This window comes from Trachypithecus francoisi, unplaced genomic scaffold (genome assembly GCF_009764315.1).
Source record: "Trachypithecus francoisi isolate TF-2019V2 unplaced genomic scaffold, Tfra_2.0 Lachesis_group13, whole genome shotgun sequence".
NCBI lineage: Eukaryota > Metazoa > Chordata > Mammalia > Primates > Cercopithecidae > Trachypithecus > Trachypithecus francoisi.
In genome coordinates, this window is record NW_022681458.1 from 73,422,053 (window position 1) to 73,441,297 (window position 19,245).

Genomic DNA, 19,245 nt, shown 5'->3' on the forward strand with positions numbered 1-19,245 from the left:
TGCCATTCAGGTATAAATAGGGGATATTTGGGGCATGTGCGTGTTATCATCCCTAGCTATGTATGGAACTGTTTCTCAAACAATGCAGCGGTGACTCCTTAATACATTGTGTGAACCATAATGTCCTGGTTTTACTGAAGTTCTTTTTTTTTATAACCAATTTCTAATTTAAAAACTAGATAGTCAAGATTATGGTAATTATACTTGAACATGCAGGGATAGTGATGTGTGTGTGTGTGCTGAAAGATGAAGAGCAGTGTGGTGTGTGGATGCACGAATGACTGAAGTCAGATGACTGCTAACAGGGGTTTGTAGGCCATGAGTCCAAGCCCTGGCAAACCACCTGGATCACTATGTGTCTCGCAGAGAGGACAGGCTTCTTATGGGAGTTTGGAGGAGGCTATTGAGACAGAGCGACAAAGCTCCTCACAATGGTTTAAGTGTGATTATGTGGATGGCAAATAACAGGCCATTTGAATAAGGTGGATGCCAGCCATCTGATATCTGAGGCAACTTCTCATATTATAAAATACTTTCCCAACCCTCTACTCTTCTTAACTTCTCCCATTTTTACATAAAGCTACAGAGTCTAACAAATTAATCAGTCCTGTTGGAAATATAGATTTCCTTAAACAGATACAGGTCAAAGTGGCTCTGAAAATAAAGTTTAAATGTAGCAATGTGCCCTGCCAGTAGGACCCAGGCCAAAAAGATTGTGGGCATGGGATTACCTGGAGTTGAAGAACTTGGATTGCTCTGCCCACCAGAATATGCTTTGCTCACAATATTCTCTAATCTCTTCATTAAAAAAGGCCGAGATATTTTCACATAGCTATGAGTATGCTCCTGTTCAAATGGTATAAAAAGTCATATTTTATAACACGATTATCATAAACATTCATGAAAATTAACTCTTCTATAGCTGTTTTCCTCAAGATTTTTTTTTTTTTTTTTTTTAGACAGAGTCTTGCCCTGTCAGCCAGGCTGGAGTGCAGTGGCATGATCTCAGCTCACTGCAACCTCCACCTCCTGGGTTCAAGTGATTCTCCTGCCTCAGCCTCCCTGGTAGCTGGGATTACAGGTGCCCACCACCATGCCTGACTAATTTTTGTATTTTTGATAGAGACAGGTTTCACCATGTCAGCCAGGCTGGTCTGGAACTCCTGACCTCAGGTGATCTTCCTACCTCGGCCTCCTAAAGTGCTGGGATTATAGGCATGAGCCACTGCGCCTGGACTGGAAGTTTTTAAACTGAGGGGTATAAATAATTCAATAGATTTCTAAGCCCTACTGTGTTTCAGTTTTGAGTTGAGGCCTTAATATTCTCAAAATTAAACAATTACTGTACTTTATAGACTGTGTTTCCAATTCTAACCTGTGTGTCTAGGTCAAATAGTAACATTCATAACATTACTTTTACAAATACAACTTTAGTTGGCTTAATGCAAGTGAAATGATCACAACCCTCTAAATAACTGAGATTGTTTTTGAGCTCTTGAGCCTCTTAGAAAACCGTCCCTTCACAAGATGATTAGGGCTCCCCCTTCTGATCAGTAACAAAAATAGCCACAAGCAATAGGTACCATGTACGTTCACCTGCTCATCCACTCCTGGAATGCAGCACTAGGAAAATAGGTGTATGTGAATTTCAGAGCTGTATTGATGCATTATCTGCATTAGGCACCATGTTAAACAGATGAGACTAATACATACCACAAAATCTTATAATTTAGGTCTATATGAATATTAAAATTTAAATTTAATAGAAATTTTACTGTAAAAGCACATCCAAAGGATAAAATTCAGGTATGATGAGCCAGAAGACATTGAAAGTGTTTTTTAGCTCCTCATAGAAGTTTGGTGTACACAAATGTATTCGGTTGTGTCTAGCTCTTGTTGTGCTCAAAAGAAATAAAAACATTTATCTTATTAAGTGTATGAATATTAATATCACATAGAATTCCTAACATCTTTTTTGCCCTGATGCTACTTTAAGCCACTCCACCCACCAGGCCCAATCAAGAATTTACAGCCAGTCTCCTTGAATGTTACCTTTTCCCTCCACCTGAAGATGGAGTTACTGCAAGGATGGCTGGGTTGAGGTCTCTGCTCAAGTTCTGCTAACACTGATGACAGTTTGTAGGAGTTCGCTTCCAAAAGGTCTAGTTTCAGATTGTTCTGTGGATACATCATTTGGCCATGTGAGCAAATTTCTAGTAAATGAGGCACGACTGTACAGGAATATCAGAATAACTTTCAAAATAACAAAGGTTAGAAAAGTACGCATTTAACTCATACAGATATTCATAGAAAATGCCGAAGGAAAAACAATGGGGGAATAAACTCTTTAAGCAATCTAGAGGGTGGTTTTAGTTGTTGAGTGTGTCTCACTCTGTACTCTGGGGGTAAACAGGAAACCTTGGTATTTTATGGCAATGAAGAGCTTGTACTCAATTTTCTGCTGAGGGATGAGAAAGGGAATAAGGGTTGATTATAAAAGGTAGATTTTTGGTGGTCTATGAAGAAAGTGAGCCATCAATGCTCAATGTTGTGAACAGAATCGAGTTAACATCAATAGAATCAAATGAAATTGAATGTGAGATTCGTTTGTTCTTTGAGAAGGTGAAGTCTCATATTACCCACAAAGTTTACAAGAAGACTTCTGGAAACTGGGAACAATATTCTAGGGTATTTGAATATAAAAATAATAAGTCAAGCTAAAGATACACTCCTAGTCTCTCTCTCTTCTTGATTTGACCTTGAACTAGAAACTTTTTAATTACCTTGTCAGCCAAGGTAATTGGGCTGGACACCTTGGGTCCAGCCAAGGTGAATTAAATAACAGAATCTAAGCATTGGAAGGGTCCTGCTTATCCAGCCCCCTCATCACCATTATCCCTCTCTCCCCCACACCTCCAGCATGGGAATTCCTTAACCCTAATATCCCTGCCAGGGTGTCACAGCCGTGGACAGAAGACGTCCAATTGACGGAGAAGGTCTCTAATCGTTGGAGGAATTCACTACATTGTGGGCAGGCTTACCTAAGACAAAACTAAAAGCTCCCCCATGCCTTCTATTTAGACCTTCACTTGATAGTCTCATAGAGCACATCTAGTTCCTCTTGTATGTGGCTCTCTTTCTGGTATCTAAAGACAGTATTTAATCTAAGTGACTCCAATTTTCTCAACAATTTCTCCTATGACATTGCTTGTGAACATTCTTGATTCAAATATGGCACTTCAAGGACCAAGATACAGTGAAATAAGGAAGAATTTAAATAAAAGTTTCCTCATCCTAGGAACCTTCCCTGGGTGACACAAAATCTACCAGTATCACTAGTTTCTGTCTACCCAGATGCAGAGCATGCGTAATGAAATCATGCGGATATTTGGCAGTCATCACTTAAAGGTTCACAGTTGCTCCTTCACTGGATCATAAACACTGGAAGTTCCGGGGTCAGATCCTCTCTTTCCTTGTGTCCTCCACTGTGTGCTTCAGGTGAGAGGACCCAGATGACCCTAATAGATGTATGCTGGTAATGACAATGACAAAATTCTGTGCAAGGACAGCCAAAGGAATAAATGTATAACCCAATGGCATCATGAAATGCTCTTTATGACTTTATTTTGGGACATTGTTATTCGCATTGAATAGTTAAAAGTTTGTGCGGTCACAGAAAATGTCCTACAGCCTGTTTTATAATTTCATAAAAATTGTAGCCACAGGTCACGGCTGGTATGTTAGACCTCTGTTCCCAAGTGCACACGATGCAGGCCTTTCTTTTCGTAAGAAGTATCAGGCTTGTTTCTGCAACAGCACCCTACTCAAGAAAGCCTATCTAAAAACTAGGTCAGCGATACCTCACTGCATCTGTCTTCTTTCACCAAAGAACTCTTGAAATTGCCAATCTGGATACAATTATCAGGTACCTACATTCACAAGAAAGTTAGGCTATAAGCAAGAAAAAGAAAACACCCAGATTCCTGTATCCTTCAAAACATTGCTAAAAAATTTATCTCCTTAAATGATTCTCAGATTAACCCCAGTCCACTCCTGATCTCTAATCACAGCAGAAACCCATATGTTGCACACTGGTGCCATATATCTGTTCATTTTTATTCCTATGTAAAATTCATCAGCTTTTTGTTAACTACCCCTTTCATGTGGGTTCCTCTGAAGTGGCCAAAATATCCATCAGTCCCCACAAATGTCTTTGGGGCTAGAGTTCATACCCTCAGCACAAAGGCCAGAAGGCCCACCTCCCTGCCTCTTCTACCATCTCCCTACCCCAATTCCCACCCTCAAAGAACTTCGCCTCCAAAGTTGCTCCTGGTTTCCCAAGATTTTGCCTCACACCCCAGACAGCCCTCTTCCCTCTGTGCAGCCACGTCTTTCCTTTCTCCTGTTATTCTCCGATAACCCTGAGATCAGTAGAGGGATGAATGGAAAATACCATCTTAATAAAAATTACTAGTTTTTGAGCTCCTCCTGTGAGCACTGTGCTAGCATTTACTAAATAATATTTCACTCTCACAAAAACCCCATGAGGTAAGTACCAATATCCCCATTTTGCAGATGAGAACACTAAAGTTGCCCCAGGTCCCTGTAAACAGCAGAGCTAAATCTAAATACAGGCCTTTCTGAATGCAGATCCTGTATTTCCTGTCACTTTTCTTAACTGGGTTAAAGTGCACATGGTTTCTAGGCCCTTAAAGAATGACTGTTTTAGAGAATACTATTTTAGACACACTTCTTTTCCTAGGACACCAAAGCAAACATTTCTAGGTAGTTGGATTTTTCCAGATCCGTCAAATGACTTATGAAGCTGACCCTATAAGCTCTCCCACTAGATTGTTCTATGTCATGAGAAAGGAAAGGCAAACAAGGCCAAGCAGACCAGAAACAAGTATTCTAAAAATAACCCTTTCATCACTAAATCTAAGAAACTGCACTCTGCAAACATTTACCTCATCCATTAACGCTGCTGTGTCTTTCTGGCTCTTTGCATCAGAGAAGGAGGAGTTGCTGGAGTATGTTTTAAGCATTCGTTCCAGGCCTGAAAATGAAATAATGTTCTCAGTCACCTTTCACACTGTCTCAGTGGGACACAGCTGGGAGTCAGTCACTCTCAAAGGGAGCCTAGAAGTGATACCAGTGATTTTTTTTTTTTTTTTTTTAAGACGGAGCCTTGCTCTGTCACCCAAGCTGGAGTGCAGTGGCACGATCTTGGCTCACGGCAACCTCTGCCTCCCAGGTTCAAGCAGTTCTCCTCCCTCAGCCTCTTGAGTAGCTGGAATTACAGGTGTGTGCCACCACGTCCAGCTAATTTTTGTACTTTTAGTAGAGACACAGTTTCATCATGTTGGCCAAGCTGGTCTCCAACACCTGACCTTGTGATCCACCCGCCTTGGCTTCCCAAAGTGTTAGGATTATAGGCATGAGCCACAGCACCCAGCCACCAGTAGGATTTCTTAAATGGCTGAGGGAGTCTCTGCAGGTAGTTCTTAATAAATCTGACTGGGCCGGGCGCGGTGGCTCAAGCCTGTAATCCCAGCACTTTGGGAGGCCGAGACGGGCGGATCACGAGGTCAGGAGATCGAGACCATCCTGGCTAACACAGTGAAACCCCGTCTCTACTAAAAAAATACAAAAAACTAGCCGGGCGAGGTGGCGGGTGCTTGTAGTCCCAGCTACTCGGGAGGCTGAGGCAGGAGAATGGCGTAAACCGGGAGGCGGAGCTTGCAGTGAGCCGAGATCCGGCCACTGCACTCCAGCCTGGGCGACAGAGCGAGACTCCGTCTCAAAAATAAATAAATAAATCTGACTGAATGATAAATGAACTGTTCTTTTACCTTTCTCTTCACTTAATGAAATTTGAGAAATGCTGGTGCTTAAAGCATCTTGATTGTTCTGTTTCCAGATGAGATTTTGAATTTCTTTCAGTTGACCCATTCTAGTGATTGCTAACATTTACACAATGTTGGCTTCTTCCTCATTATGGTATTCACATCACTAAATATTTTCTATCTTGAATTTGCTCTCTAGTATTTCATTGCAATGAGTTATTGTGATCCATATAAAACAAGCTACTGTGTAGACATCAGATCCACGAATGTGGAGTCGTTTTTGTCATCCATGTTGCTTTAGAGCTGCTTCACATTCTAACACGCCTAACTTCTACGTACAGAATTTAATTTGAATGGTTTTTACATTGTTTCAAAAGTAAAGAAACCAACCAAAAAAATCCTCCAAAACTCTTGTGCACAGTTGGTTTACTATGTTCTAAACCAAACATTATTTCTCATTCTAGCCAATTTCAGAAACACAGTTAAAATGCTACATTTCTGAAAATAGTAATATAATACTTATATAGGTTTCATAAATAGACCAAAATGTTATTTTCCTTTTTTTTTCGCTTGCTTTTTTTTTTTTATTCACACAATTTAGGTTTGATATATGTATGGTTCTTTAAATGAGATGACCCCTGCCAAATAGCAAAAGCAGATTAATCCTAACTCTGAATGAAACCTCTGAGCATAATATGATCCCTTTTCTGGCCATTCAAAGAGATGGTTACACACCTTCCTTGTCTTTTGAGGCTTTTTCAATGTCTCTCTGCAGTCTCAATAATTTTGGTTTTATTAAAGACTTTCGTCTCTCTTTATCCATTGCACTGTTAGGATCTTCTTCCTTTAGGAAAAAAGAAGGATGTCTAACAAGGGGAAGAAGTAAGAGTTGCTATTCCCTGTCCATACTGAGACTTCCACTGGCTGCATTTAATTTTAACTTTACCAAAAAAAATTTTTTAAGCAGGATAATCTTTAGTTTTACATACATCGTTCTACCTGTTCTAGACCTGATGAATAAGAAAATACCTCCTTGTTCACAACTTGTAAGTCACATGGCCGAGCACTTTTTAATACAGCAAATTATTCTTTGAGGATGGACCCTTGCTACAGTTATTTCATTTTCTTGATAAATCTATTTGTTGTGTACTTACTGCTTCCTTATTTACCTTTGTTCAAGTTAGAGTCCTTTAATGGCCCAAATGTAATATCATGTATGTGCTTCGGGCTATGACTGCCTCAGGAGTGGAAGACATTTTGACTGAGTTCTGTGTTGGCTCAGTACTGGGAAGATGCGAGCTAAAACACATATGCTCTGCCCAGAATGGGTTTATGATTTAGTTAGGCCTTGAAGCATAACATTAAAGAAACTAGCAATACAAGACCACATGCATTCACGAATGGTACAGACACCATGCGTGGAGGCAGCCGACGGCTTCAAGGAGGCAAGAAGATGTAACTGTCTAGTCAAGGAAAGATGGCAAAGGGCACTCCAGACAGGAGAAATGGTGGGAGCAAAGGGCTGAGGGAGGACTGTGGGAAATGTGTCAGGAACAGTAAAGACACCTGTTGCAGGAGCAAAAAAATAGTGGAAGAAAAAATTGTTCAGGGAGTTAAGGCTAGATTTTAGGGCTGATGTAGGAATTTTATCACATAGGCTATGAGGAATCATTCATGATATCTGACCTTTCACATGCATTATTTCAAGGATTGAATAAAAAAAAGGAGTAGGATGGTAGGGTTGGAGTGAGGAGGTTGCTAAACATGAGTGTGGCAGAGGGACAGAAACCCATGGAGAAAGAGGGGAAACTAATGACTCAAGGTAGGAGGGGAGGATGCAGGCTTCTCTGACAAGGAAGGAGAAAAATTAGGATCCCGGCTGAGAGATTACCTTTAGGTGGAGCTTCACAAACAAGAAGTGTGAGGATTTAGAACAAAGGGAATAGCCTCTATAAAAACATATACAGATAAAAATATTTTATTTACATATTTTGCATTGCACATTACAGAAGTTTCTTTATATTCTAGGCCAGGTGCGGTGGTTCCCACCTGTAATCCCAGCACTTTGGGAGGCCAAGGTGGGCGGATTGCTTGAGGTCAGGAGTTCGAGACCAGCCTGGCCAACATGGTGAAACCCTGTGTCTACTAAAAATACAAAAAATTAGCTGGATGTGGTGGTGTGCACCTGTAATCACAGCTACTTGGGAGGCTGGGGCAGGAGAATCACTTGAACCCAGGAGGCAGAGGTTGCAGTGAGCTGACATTGCGCCACTGCACTCCAATCTGGGCCACAGAGCGAGACTCCATCTCAAAATAAATAAATAAAAGTTTCTTTATATTATTTATTATATGCAACTCCTACAACTCAATGGTTGGTTTTATTTTCCTCATTTTACCTGTGACACAGATAAATAAAAGAAGGCCCAAGCTGACCCGAAATTCTCTACCACCCTTTCACATGTCAGCCTACAGCTGAGGCGCCAGCTGACATCACACCCCCTAGTAAACTCTGACTGAACTGCTAAGATGCCTAACTAAAACCCATTAGTCCTTCCCTGTTGAAGGAATGTTTGTTAGTCATCACATAGTTCCCGTACCAGTCCAAGGCTTCCCTTGGTTTGTTTGGGGACATCTTTTGTTTAAACATGTATTTCCAGGGATAGATTGCTCCTGGGTCAGTTTCAGAATGGGATATATTGCCATCATTTAACTCACATTTGTCCTTCTCTTCTAAAGATTTGTTAGGAAGAAGGTCAGTACTGGAGGAGGCATATAAAATTACAGATACAATCTTTTGAACATGGCATTTATGGTAACCTTATTTTCACCAGGTCACCAGCCCTCCAAGTGTTGCACTCAGATTAGTCTCTTTGTTGTCCCTGGTCCATGTAAATTTCGTAACACTGGATAAAAACCAACCTACACTTACTGACAATGACTATAAAGTCAGACATTGGGGTACTTTGCCTTAAAGATGTCAAGAAAATACTATTCACTCATTTTGAGACACAGTCCTTTCTCTTGGACAACAGATACATGGTTGTGAGTTCTGACACGGTGAAGTTTTATAGAAACCAAAAATTTCCCTGAACATGCCAATAAATGAGAAGTCATCATGGCTGCCTCCTTACACTTTGGTAGAACCCTAGTCAAATTTTCAAGGAGAATAATCTTCATTTTACTGACAAGTTATTTGATAGGGGCATTTTTATTATTCTTTGTAAGAAAATAGTAGATTTATTTTATTGTACATTTTTCCATCTCAGGCCCTGCCTACATTATTTGGAAGAAAAAAAGAGCTTTCCCCATGTAATCAAATCATTTCCACTTCCATTTCTACCTTGTTTCTGCATTGAACAGACATTGATATTGCTAATATATTTCTCCTTTGCCAGGGTAGGAAAAAAAAGACTCAATAAAAAGTAGCTGGTCATTTGCTGTTCTCTGAAGGGTGGGGAAGGGGAAAACCAGTCAGGATTTACTGCTGTGCCTGATCTAACCACCTCTCCCTTCTACCCTCATCTCTTGTTGCCTGATCAGAGGTCTAGGAAGGTCAGCTTTGGCTGTACTTCTGACCCTATGGAGAACATAATCAGTGGGCTTGTTCTCTGTATCAGAGAAGAGTGACACCCCTAATCTGGAGCTTGAAATCCTGAATAAAATATGGCAGAGGACCCAGGGAAACGCTATCAGGAATTCTTTCTGCAGATTTTGGTAATTAATAATCAGTTCCTAGAACACTACAATTAAGAATATCAAGAGGGGAGCAGAGGCCAAAATCTTTGAGGCTTGACGCAGAAGGACAAATAATTTGCCCAAGATAGCAAAGAGTCAACATGCTTGGGCTCTTACCAGGGACGCTGACCAGTTTTCAGCCAAAACACCCACAGTAGAATCACTCAAATGCCCTCAAAATAAGCCTCCAGTAATCTGGTCCAAGGTTTTCAAGGGAAGGGACCATGAAAAATACTGACAGTGACTCCCACTTCCTAGAACTCATGCCTTTGGGTGATCTCCCCTCACACCCACCTTTGAGTATGGGCTGCACTTATTGACTTGCTTCTAGCAAATAGAATATGATGAGATGTCACTTCTGAGATTAGCTCACAAAAGATTATCATTTATTGGGCACTCTGGCTCTATCTTGATCACTTATTCTGCCGGGAGCAGGCTGAGACATGGAGAGACCCACGTGGCAAGAAAATGGTATCTCCAGCCAACAGCAGTGAGGACCGGAGGCCTGCCAACAGCCCTGTGAGTCAGCTTGGAAGAGAGTCTTCTGCAGGAAGAGCCTAGAGGTGTCTGCAGCCCAGCCTGACACCTTGATTGCAGCCTTGGGAAGGGCTCAGAGACACCTGGCTAAGACAACTGAATTCTTGACCCACAAACTATGAGATAATACATGTTTGTTTTAAGCCATTATTTTGGCAGGAGGAGGCGGTGAGGGGGGTGGTGATTTGTCGCACAGCAATTTGTGCAGACAATGAATTTAAGCACCACGTGATATACAGTGATTAATTATAGGTCATTGAAACATATCTACCTGGCAATACTTTTATAGAAGACCGAATATGAAGATTCTGTTTAAAACCCTGCTTGACTTTCTTTCCTTCTAGAAAATACCAAAGACATGTTTCCATTGCCCAGTTTGTAAACTAGAACGCTGGGTGTTTTTATTTATATGGGCTATGAGAAATCATTTTCATTTATAAAACATGATATTTACTTTCAGTTTTTTCCATATAAGTCCCTCAGTACCTAAGATTCTTCATTAATGTAACTTTTTTTTTCTATTTCATACTTACAAAGTAATCCGTTAACAGGAACTCAGATTTGTTTTCTGTAGATAAAATTGCAGTTTCTTCCATTAGAGCCTGGATATCTTTTTCAATGTCAATCTTGCTGATGGCACAGTGAATCTGCGTGTGGCACTGCAATGCCAAGGGGAACAGAATAAGGTTGTCGAAGAAAGGTTTCTGCCCCTTCTTACCAGGCATACCAGAAATGGAGATCATCTCTACTCACTGTGGTCAGGGTTTGGCCAAAAAGAGAAATATGTTGGCTGTACTGGTTTAAGTTATTGCATAAAAGTTGAATTCTTTCCTTCTCCAGCTCCAGAATGCTCTGAAAAGAATGAAAATTGGGGTAAGATCAGCCGGTTGTTATGCAAAACAGAAGTCACTTATCAAATACTGACACACCTGAAGACAGACTGAGCAAGTCTCATGATTAGCCTCTTGACTATGTCATATCCAAACGACAGTGGAGGGAGATTTCCAGGAGAGAAATGTGTCTTGGTACCTTAAATCACTCCTTTAAGAGTGATTTAACTCACACACTTTCCCCAGGCTCTTTTGACCCAAAAGGGATATAGGCAGATGCTGTGGGTTACCTAAGATTACAAGGAAGGGAGAGAAAAGAAGTAGAAGCATTTGAGACACATCCATGAATTCTAAAGGAGAATGAAGCCCGGGAAAGCCCATATCCATGTCTTGGAAATGCACTGAGACACTCAATAGATTTAGAATTGTTTATAGTACATTCAAGGCATTCTGTTAGTCTCTGCAGGGAAGAGAATAAGCCACAAATTCTCTGTATAAGATTATTTGACAAGAGAATAATCCCAAAGTCTGACCAATTCATAATTCTACCTCAAATTAGGCCTGGGAGTCAGAGTCCACTGTTTGCAGGTAGGCACATAGCCTGTTTATTTTGTGTGAGATGATAGAAGTTTCATTATTAGACTTACAACTTTTAGGTAGGAAGGGTAAATAAGAAAGTGAGGGGAATCACATTTGCCTTGTTAGCTATTAGCAACTAAGCATTGTTATAGAAGACCGGGTCAGGCAGAGTACCAAGGGAGATTCCAAGGCCATGTGGGGGCAGCATAAGGCTGCTGGGTATGTGCCCAGGGGAGTCTGGGTTTTGATGGTGATGGCAGGTGTCCAAGACAAAATTCTTCCCATCTTTTTTTGTGTGTGTGTGCATGTGTAAAAACAAGGCCTGGCTAGGCGCAGTAGCTCATGCCTGTAATCCCAGTACTTTGGGAGGCCGAGGCGGATGGACCACCTGAGGTCAGGAGTTCAAGGCCAGCCTGCCCAACATGGCGAAACCCCATCTCTACTAAAAATACAAAAATTAGCCATATGTGGTGGTGTGTGCCTGTCGTCCCAGCTACTCAGGAGGCTGAGGCAGGAGAATCCCTTGGACCCGGGAGGTGGAGGTTGCAGTGAGCTGAGATCATGCCACTGCACTCCAGCCTGGGCAACAGAGTGAGACTCCATCTCAAAAAAAGAAAAAAAAGAAAGAAAAAAACAAACAAACAAGGCCTGGGCATTCATCGTTTTATCCAGAAAAGGCCAGCTCGGTTGCTCTCATAACCACCATCCCAACTCCTCCACCCCACAGAGATCACCAACAATCATCTTTCATGAACAAGGCTTTGGGTTAACATGACCATAGGGAAGAAGAAAGATGAGTATGTCTCAAGGCCCTTGGCAGTGCAAGAGGTGAGAATGGAGAGTCACAAAGATCATTGGGTTCTCCTTGCTCACCTTTTGGCATTCCTACAGGAGCCCACTAGCCTGATCCAGTATGGTATTCTTCTATATACCTGTGTTGTTAATTCATTTATGGTACACAGTGATTAAAATTATTTTAAATTTCTTTATACTTTTAATAATGGTAAAATTTACATAATATGACACGCCATTTTATCCACCTTAGGCATCCATTTCAGTGTCATTAAGTGCATTCACATTATTGTGCAACCATCACCACAATTCATCTCTAGAACTTTTTTCATCTTGCAAAAGTAAACTGCACCCATGAAACAACTTCTTATTTCCTACGCTCTGCCCACTCTGGCAACCACCATTCTACCTTCTGTCTCTATGAATTTAACTTCTCTTGGTACCTCTTACAAGAGGAATCATACACTACTTGTTCTTTTGCATCTGGCTATTTCACTTAGCATAATGTCTGCAAGGTTCATCCATGTTGTAGGATGTGCCAGAATTCCCTTCCTTTTTGGCTGAATAATATTCCATGGTATGTATATACCACATTTTGATTTTTGGTATATAGTCATTTGAACACTGCTTGTAAATGAAAGTAGTAACAGGCTCAGGCAGTAACTATGAACATCTGTGCCAATCACATGCAACTTTAGATTTTGTACCAAGTGTCCTGACATTTGGATTGGAAGCCTGGAGCCTTGCCCCCATGGCAGTCTTCTTAGTTGCCTCTGAAGCTGCCCAATTTTCATACGTCAATGGGAGTCAAATGGATTTGTTTATGCTGGCAGTTCCCTGAGGCTTTCACAAAATTGGAGGCACCAGTCATTTGAATGTGGCCGTCTGCCCTTCTGCCTCCCAGACAAAGTATTAAAGACACAGAACAGCCTATCAAATGTTTTGCTTCTTAAAGGGCAGGATCGATATGCTTCATAAGAAATATGTAAAACAAATTCTGCTCAGTTGTTTGGATCTCCTATGTGACAATCTTCAAAAAGAAGTCCTTACCCTATAGAAAAAGATCTAGAAAGCAGCTCTTCTGTTTTAGCCTATGAGCAAAAGACAAGAGAAAATAAAAGCCACGTTTTAGAACATTGCATCCCTAGTGGACAGGTGTTTCTTTACTTTGGCAAGTGCTGAACCACTAGCATCAATCTGAGACTAGAATTAGTGACATGGTAATGCTTAACAGATTTTAATTACATTTCAGGGAAATCATTAAAATGATCTATGTTTGTTCATAAAAAGAGGAGGAAATAAATTCCACTGTGCAAAGGAGAGATCCATATCTCATTTAATGATTTGTTGCTTTCTATTATCTTGTTCTTTTTACATAAAATAAGTGGTAGAGAAGCAAGATACTCTGGAGGACCTCAAACTGTCCTCTTGAAGTTCCACAATAGTACATATGAGGAAAGTGTGGTCAAGGAGTTATCCAGAAAGATTCAGATTTCAGCAGATTAGAGCCTGTCTGAGACCCAAGCATGATGACAATTTATGTTCTTCATTCGTTCCTTCCAGTTCTCACTGTCCTAGCCTTTGGGCTGGTACTACAGGAAGAGGTCAAAGGGATTTTGTATTCATTTAAATGGCTGTCATAGAACAGATAAAAGAAATACGCTCTTTCTAGAGCAGGAACTGTCAAACTTTAGAATACCTAGACCCCTCTTTATAATCATTCAGAGGCTCTGATTGATTTAGAGGCTCCTAAGTCTAGGGAAGTGCTCAGGAATCTGACTTTTAACAAGCACCCCAGGTGCTCTGAGACATTGTCCTAGGGCCACAAAGGCCCACAAAAAATACATTTTAAAATCGTAATTCTTCCACCCAGAGGTGACTGCTATTAACATATTGATATATTTCAGTCTAGGTATGTGTATATGTACGATGTTATCTTCCAGTTGTCTATCAAATTATTCAAATTTGAAATTCTGGTTTTTCCACGTAACCATACATGTGAACAGTTTCCCATGTCATTAGTCTCTGAAAATACCACTTTAATTATTTCGTAATCGTCCATTGTGCAGCCGTGTGGTGATTCATTCAGTCATCCCTTTAATGTCGGACATTTGCAATGTTTCCTGACTTACTTTTGTTTCAAATAGAAATCTGTGTCTGATTGTCAGCTACTTCCTCAAGACAGATTTATAGAAAGGAAATTACCCTTTTTCAACAGAGTCCTAGGAAAGAATGAAGCCCTACTGTCTTGAGGCGTCCACTGTGTGTAACGAGTTGTTATTCGTCTCATCTAGAATGGGACTACTCAAGTGCCATCCTTGGGAGAACTGAGAAAACAGCCACTCGAATCATTTTCTGTGTTCTGGGATTTAGAGGAGGAACATTGGTTGAGAAAGGGAATATTTTTAAGGCTCTTGACACATATCGCAAGTGGCTTTTTAAAATACTTCCTTGAGTGAGTACTTCAGTCCCAAGCATTTGATTCTTTGTAATTCTTGGTAATATGGCTATTACTGTGAAAAATATAGATTATTTCTATCATCTGAATTGTTTCTTCTTGGAGGGTAGGATGTGGCTAGAACATAGTATGACTGTGAAGTAATAAGACTAATTTCGACATGTGGTTTGTGGAATTGGTTTCATTACTTATGGTCACAGTTGAGGCTTTACAATATTTCTCACAGTATCTAGTACACTGCCTTGAATGTAGTTCAATGCATGTTCTCTGAAAGAATTTGTAAATCCAGCCTGTAGAGTAAAAAGAAAGAAGAGGACACTTCGTAGGACCCTAAAATGAATTCTTATATTCAATTTTTATAGAAGAATGGTGAAAGAATGGAGAAAAAAATGAAACTGAGAGACCCTAACTGTCCCATTTCCATCGCTCACACTTATAATAAAATTCCTCTTTGAGTCAATTCAGGCTGTTTTTGTCATATGATTCATGAATCTAACATTTGACTCTCGAATGTCATAAACATACACAAAATATGGCATTCATAGAGTAATATGTGAGTCAATGACCTGGTGGTATAGACTGGGTATACACAAGCCCAGGAAATACCAACTAAGGGCATCATTATTGAGGGTTCAAGTGAAGCAAGAGTGACTTGACAGAATTCATCACACGTTTTGTCTAATGGGCTTGAGCTGGCTCTCAGGTGGCAGGAGAGAACTCAGAAGAAGGTGGGGTAAGAGAAGCTGTATGAACTAAAAAAGAGAGGGACTGAAACACTGGTGGCCTCCAGCATAGCGGTAGCAAAAATCCAGGATACAAGAGGGGAGAAAGAAAATGCTCTTCCTCAAGGACATTATGATGAGTAGATATTCCATGTGACTTGGATAAAAAAAGAAAAAAAAGAAAGAAGAAAGAAAGAAGGAAGGAAGGAAGGAAGGAAACTAAACTAGATCTTAAATATTTTGAGAGCTGAAGTTGAAAGATGCCTTTTGAAATGTAAATGAATGTATACCTTGTTACCGTCTGGAAGACTGTAAGAAAAGAGATAATTTCCATGATGCTTCAATATAAACACTAAGAATGCTGAGAAGGGGGAGTAGTGGTTGGAGGGGAAAGATGTAGAGGATCTTAACAGGAGGAAAGGAAACTGAGTACTAAGAGCTTCTGATAATGAAGATAATCATAGCCTTCCCTAACATATATTGAAGGCAAGCTAGTTATCAGCTACACCAGGTAGGACCCATTTATCTCCCATTGCTGCGATCTAGGTAGAAGGGTGAGGAGGATAGAGACACTGAGGTGAAATATTTTTCTCACAGACCTTGAAGGGTGGGTGCCTGGAAGATGGAGTGGGAGCAGAAATGTCTCTCCCATCTCCTAACAGGGCCATCCAAGGAAGCTGTCCTCAGTGGAAAGACCACGGCTTCATCAGGAAGTGATGAGGTGAGGTGAGGCAAGATCAGAGCCCAGGTTGCAGAGCCAGATTTCAAATGAATAAAGTTAGAATTTAAATCCCTGACCTTTTCTCATCACCTTCATCTAAAATCTATCTAGCATAAGCAAGGAGAGTACCAGAAGCTTATGTTTAAAGGTGTAAATTAAGGAATTTTTTCTCATTTGTTCCTCTCTTTGACCCAAGTTTTCATCTCTCCTTTAATTTCCCTTCTTCTCTAATTCTGCATCTATCCTGCTCTGAGTGGTTGAATTGCAAGAGATGTAAATGCAGCCCTTGGGTTTCTGCCTGCCACATAGCCTTTGCTTTCCCAGTTTTCACTGGAGCAGGAGCATAGCACAGAGGTCCAGGCTGAATCTTGAAACCATCTCAGGCTCATTGCTTCATCTTTCCAGCCTCAATGTCCTCATAATGTCATGATTAATACAAAACATGAATGTGCTAAGCACAGCCTAAAAGAGGAGCACTGAGCACCAAGCACTTGTTCCATGCTGGCCATTAGATCATGGCTTTCTCCAATCATATCTGCTTTAAATACTTTTTTTTAAAATCTAAAACAGGTGGGGAAAAATAAAACCAAAATATTCATGTTCTTACTCTCCAGAATTGATAGTTATTTAATTTGGTCATATTTATGTTGAGCCTGGGGTTGTACTGCTTCACCAGGGGCCGTGCACAAGCTGTGTGGCTGTTTCTGGCAGTTCTGTTGCATTCCCACCATGGGCTTGGGCTCCATTTCTGCCACTGAACACATGGACAGTCTATATGTGTAAGTTTACAAACACACACATATAAACTCAGTATAGTTTGCACATGAGTTTAAAAGAATTTGAATTTACACAGATTGTGTAAGTGGTATGTTTCTTTTCTTCAACATCATGTTTTTTGAGGTTAACTCATGTTTAAATATAGTCTTAATTAACTTCATCAATGGCTATTAGTTCGCTTTCCAAATGCGAGCATATTTGAAGAGTAATTCTTCTCTTGATGGGTATGAAGATTGTGTACAGTTTTTTCTCACATGCAATTATAAACAATCCTGCAATAAACATTCTTGTACATCACTCTTGGAGTAAAAGTGTACATTTTTCTGTAGGATATATGCCTAAAAACTGCTTTAGGGAACTGCTGTGTGGTAAGTACATGCTTATTTTAGTTTCACCAAATATCATTAAATTATTCCCCCTACAGGGTACAATAATTCTTGTTTCCTAACATCCTTACCAACACTTGATATTGTCAAGTTCTAATTTTTGCCAAATAATCTAGCATTGTTTCATAGGTTTATTGATTATTTTGATTTCTCCTTTTGTGATGTGCTTGCTGACATCTTTTGCCTATTGTTGTCAGATAATTTGCCATAATTCCTTCTTTATGTGTCTACTTTTGCCACTGAGATGTACACATCTCAAGCATTGAGATGTTACTTTATTCAATGCTCTGTATCTCCAGTGCCTAACACAATGCTTGACCTCCATAAGCGATCACTGTATGAGTCATCGCTCATGACTAAAACTAATTTCCAACCACCTAACACTTAAGCCTTAATTTACACTTCACTTTGACAGCACTTTTTGAAGTTACCTGGGTGCTATCCTGTTCACTAAGAATTAGGAACAGAAACTCTGGCCAATGAAATTCAATAAATTGTCACTAGTAATTGTATCCATGGCGAAATTGAAACAATGAGAGGAAATATGGTTTGTCTAGAGTCACAATATGTGTGATGCTCATAGCTATGACAGAGGGCAGGTCTTGTCACTGTAGATCTGACCTCCATTTTCAAGGTCACACAAAACTCCACAGAAGAAGAAAAAAATGTGAATATATAACTTACCTGGTAGCAGTTCTCTAGTGTGTTTTCCCATTTCAGTCTGGTAGAATAACCCACCATGTTTTTTTGGTAGTAATTTTCATCTTCCTTTTCCAACTTCTCAGTTGATTTTGTCAGTTTATTGAGGAGCTAATGTAAAACATCAATGTCACACATTCACTAACACATTTGTGAAAGCCCTTTGTAATTCCATAGAAAAAATTATACGTGGCTCAATATTTTCTCACCTCTCACGTAGAGTCATAAACAGTGATTATAGTTGACAAAACCAAGGATCTTTATCAGAAAAAAATGCATGGCCAAACCTGAAGGAAATCCAAGGGCCTTCCAGTATGATTCCCCCAATCTTACATATGATGGGCTTGAGACCCTTACATAGGAAGTGATTTGTTTACACTCACACAATCACGGAGAAGGTCAAACAACACAGCTGTTAAGAATTGACAGTACAGGTCAAGACCGCAATTGGCCAGTGAATCCCATAGTCTTGTCTGGTAAATCCTTCAGGCTCCTGCATTTCTTACCAGGTTAGGTATAGACTTGTGGAATCACACAATTTTTAGAACTAATTTTTAGAATGAGTCTGGCTACTGTCCTATCTAGCAATATTATTTTACTTTTACCATATAAACCCAGAAGTAGAGGTTTGGAATCAAACTTCCAGGATAAGAGTCCTGGTCCTAGCTGCAAACAAGTTACTTAACCTTCCTGAGCCACAGTTTTCTCGTACTGGGTTGCTTTGAGAATTCGGGCACATCTTGGGACTCAGAAAACAATACTACAAAATGAAGGTCTCAGAAGCAGCCTCAGAAGTAAAAGTTTCTCTCTGACCTTCTGCCCTCCTATCTCTCACTCCCATTCTCCCCGGAGGCTATTGGTAGAAACCAGAATCCCTCTTCCCTAAGGAAGGTCATAGAAACCAGAACCCCTTTTCTCCAAAGCCAGCCATAAAAATCTAAAAATATTACTCTCACTTTTCCACTGCCTTTCTGTGTAAAAACTGGCCATAAAGAAATTATCTGACTTACCTGGTTTGACTGTAGGTCACAAGACCCCTATTCCAGAGAGGGTCCTGCCCCATCCCCAGCAGGAAGGAAGGCTGCACAGAGAGGCCAAGAAGAGTCTAGAAAGAGGGCCTTACTGGGTTTCCCCATGCAGCCTATTAGCATTAGATTGCACCC

General features: G+C 40.4%; 1 protein-coding gene across 7 annotated transcripts in view; it reads right to left on the reverse strand.

The window, feature by feature from the left end:
- NOSTRIN (nitric oxide synthase trafficking) overlaps positions 1-19,245 on the reverse strand; it is a 63,782-nt gene that overhangs the window by 2,893 nt on the left and 41,644 nt on the right. For 5 of the 7 annotated variants that reach the window (XM_033231228.1, XM_033231227.1, XM_033231226.1 and 2 more), the window contains 7 exons: positions 18,068-18,193; positions 10,872-10,970; positions 10,652-10,777; positions 6,582-6,690; positions 4,968-5,056; positions 2,053-2,178; positions 732-846 (listed from right to left, as the gene is read on the reverse strand). In XM_033231228.1, the coding sequence (XP_033087119.1) occupies positions 732-846; positions 2,053-2,178; positions 4,968-5,056; positions 6,582-6,690; positions 10,652-10,777; positions 10,872-10,970; positions 18,068-18,193 (790 nt within the window). The remainder of the gene's footprint in view (positions 1-731; positions 847-2,052; positions 2,179-4,967; positions 5,057-6,581; positions 6,691-10,651; positions 10,778-10,871; positions 10,971-18,067; positions 18,194-19,245) is intronic. The other 2 variants (XM_033231229.1, XM_033231230.1) reach the window with 2 other exon arrangements.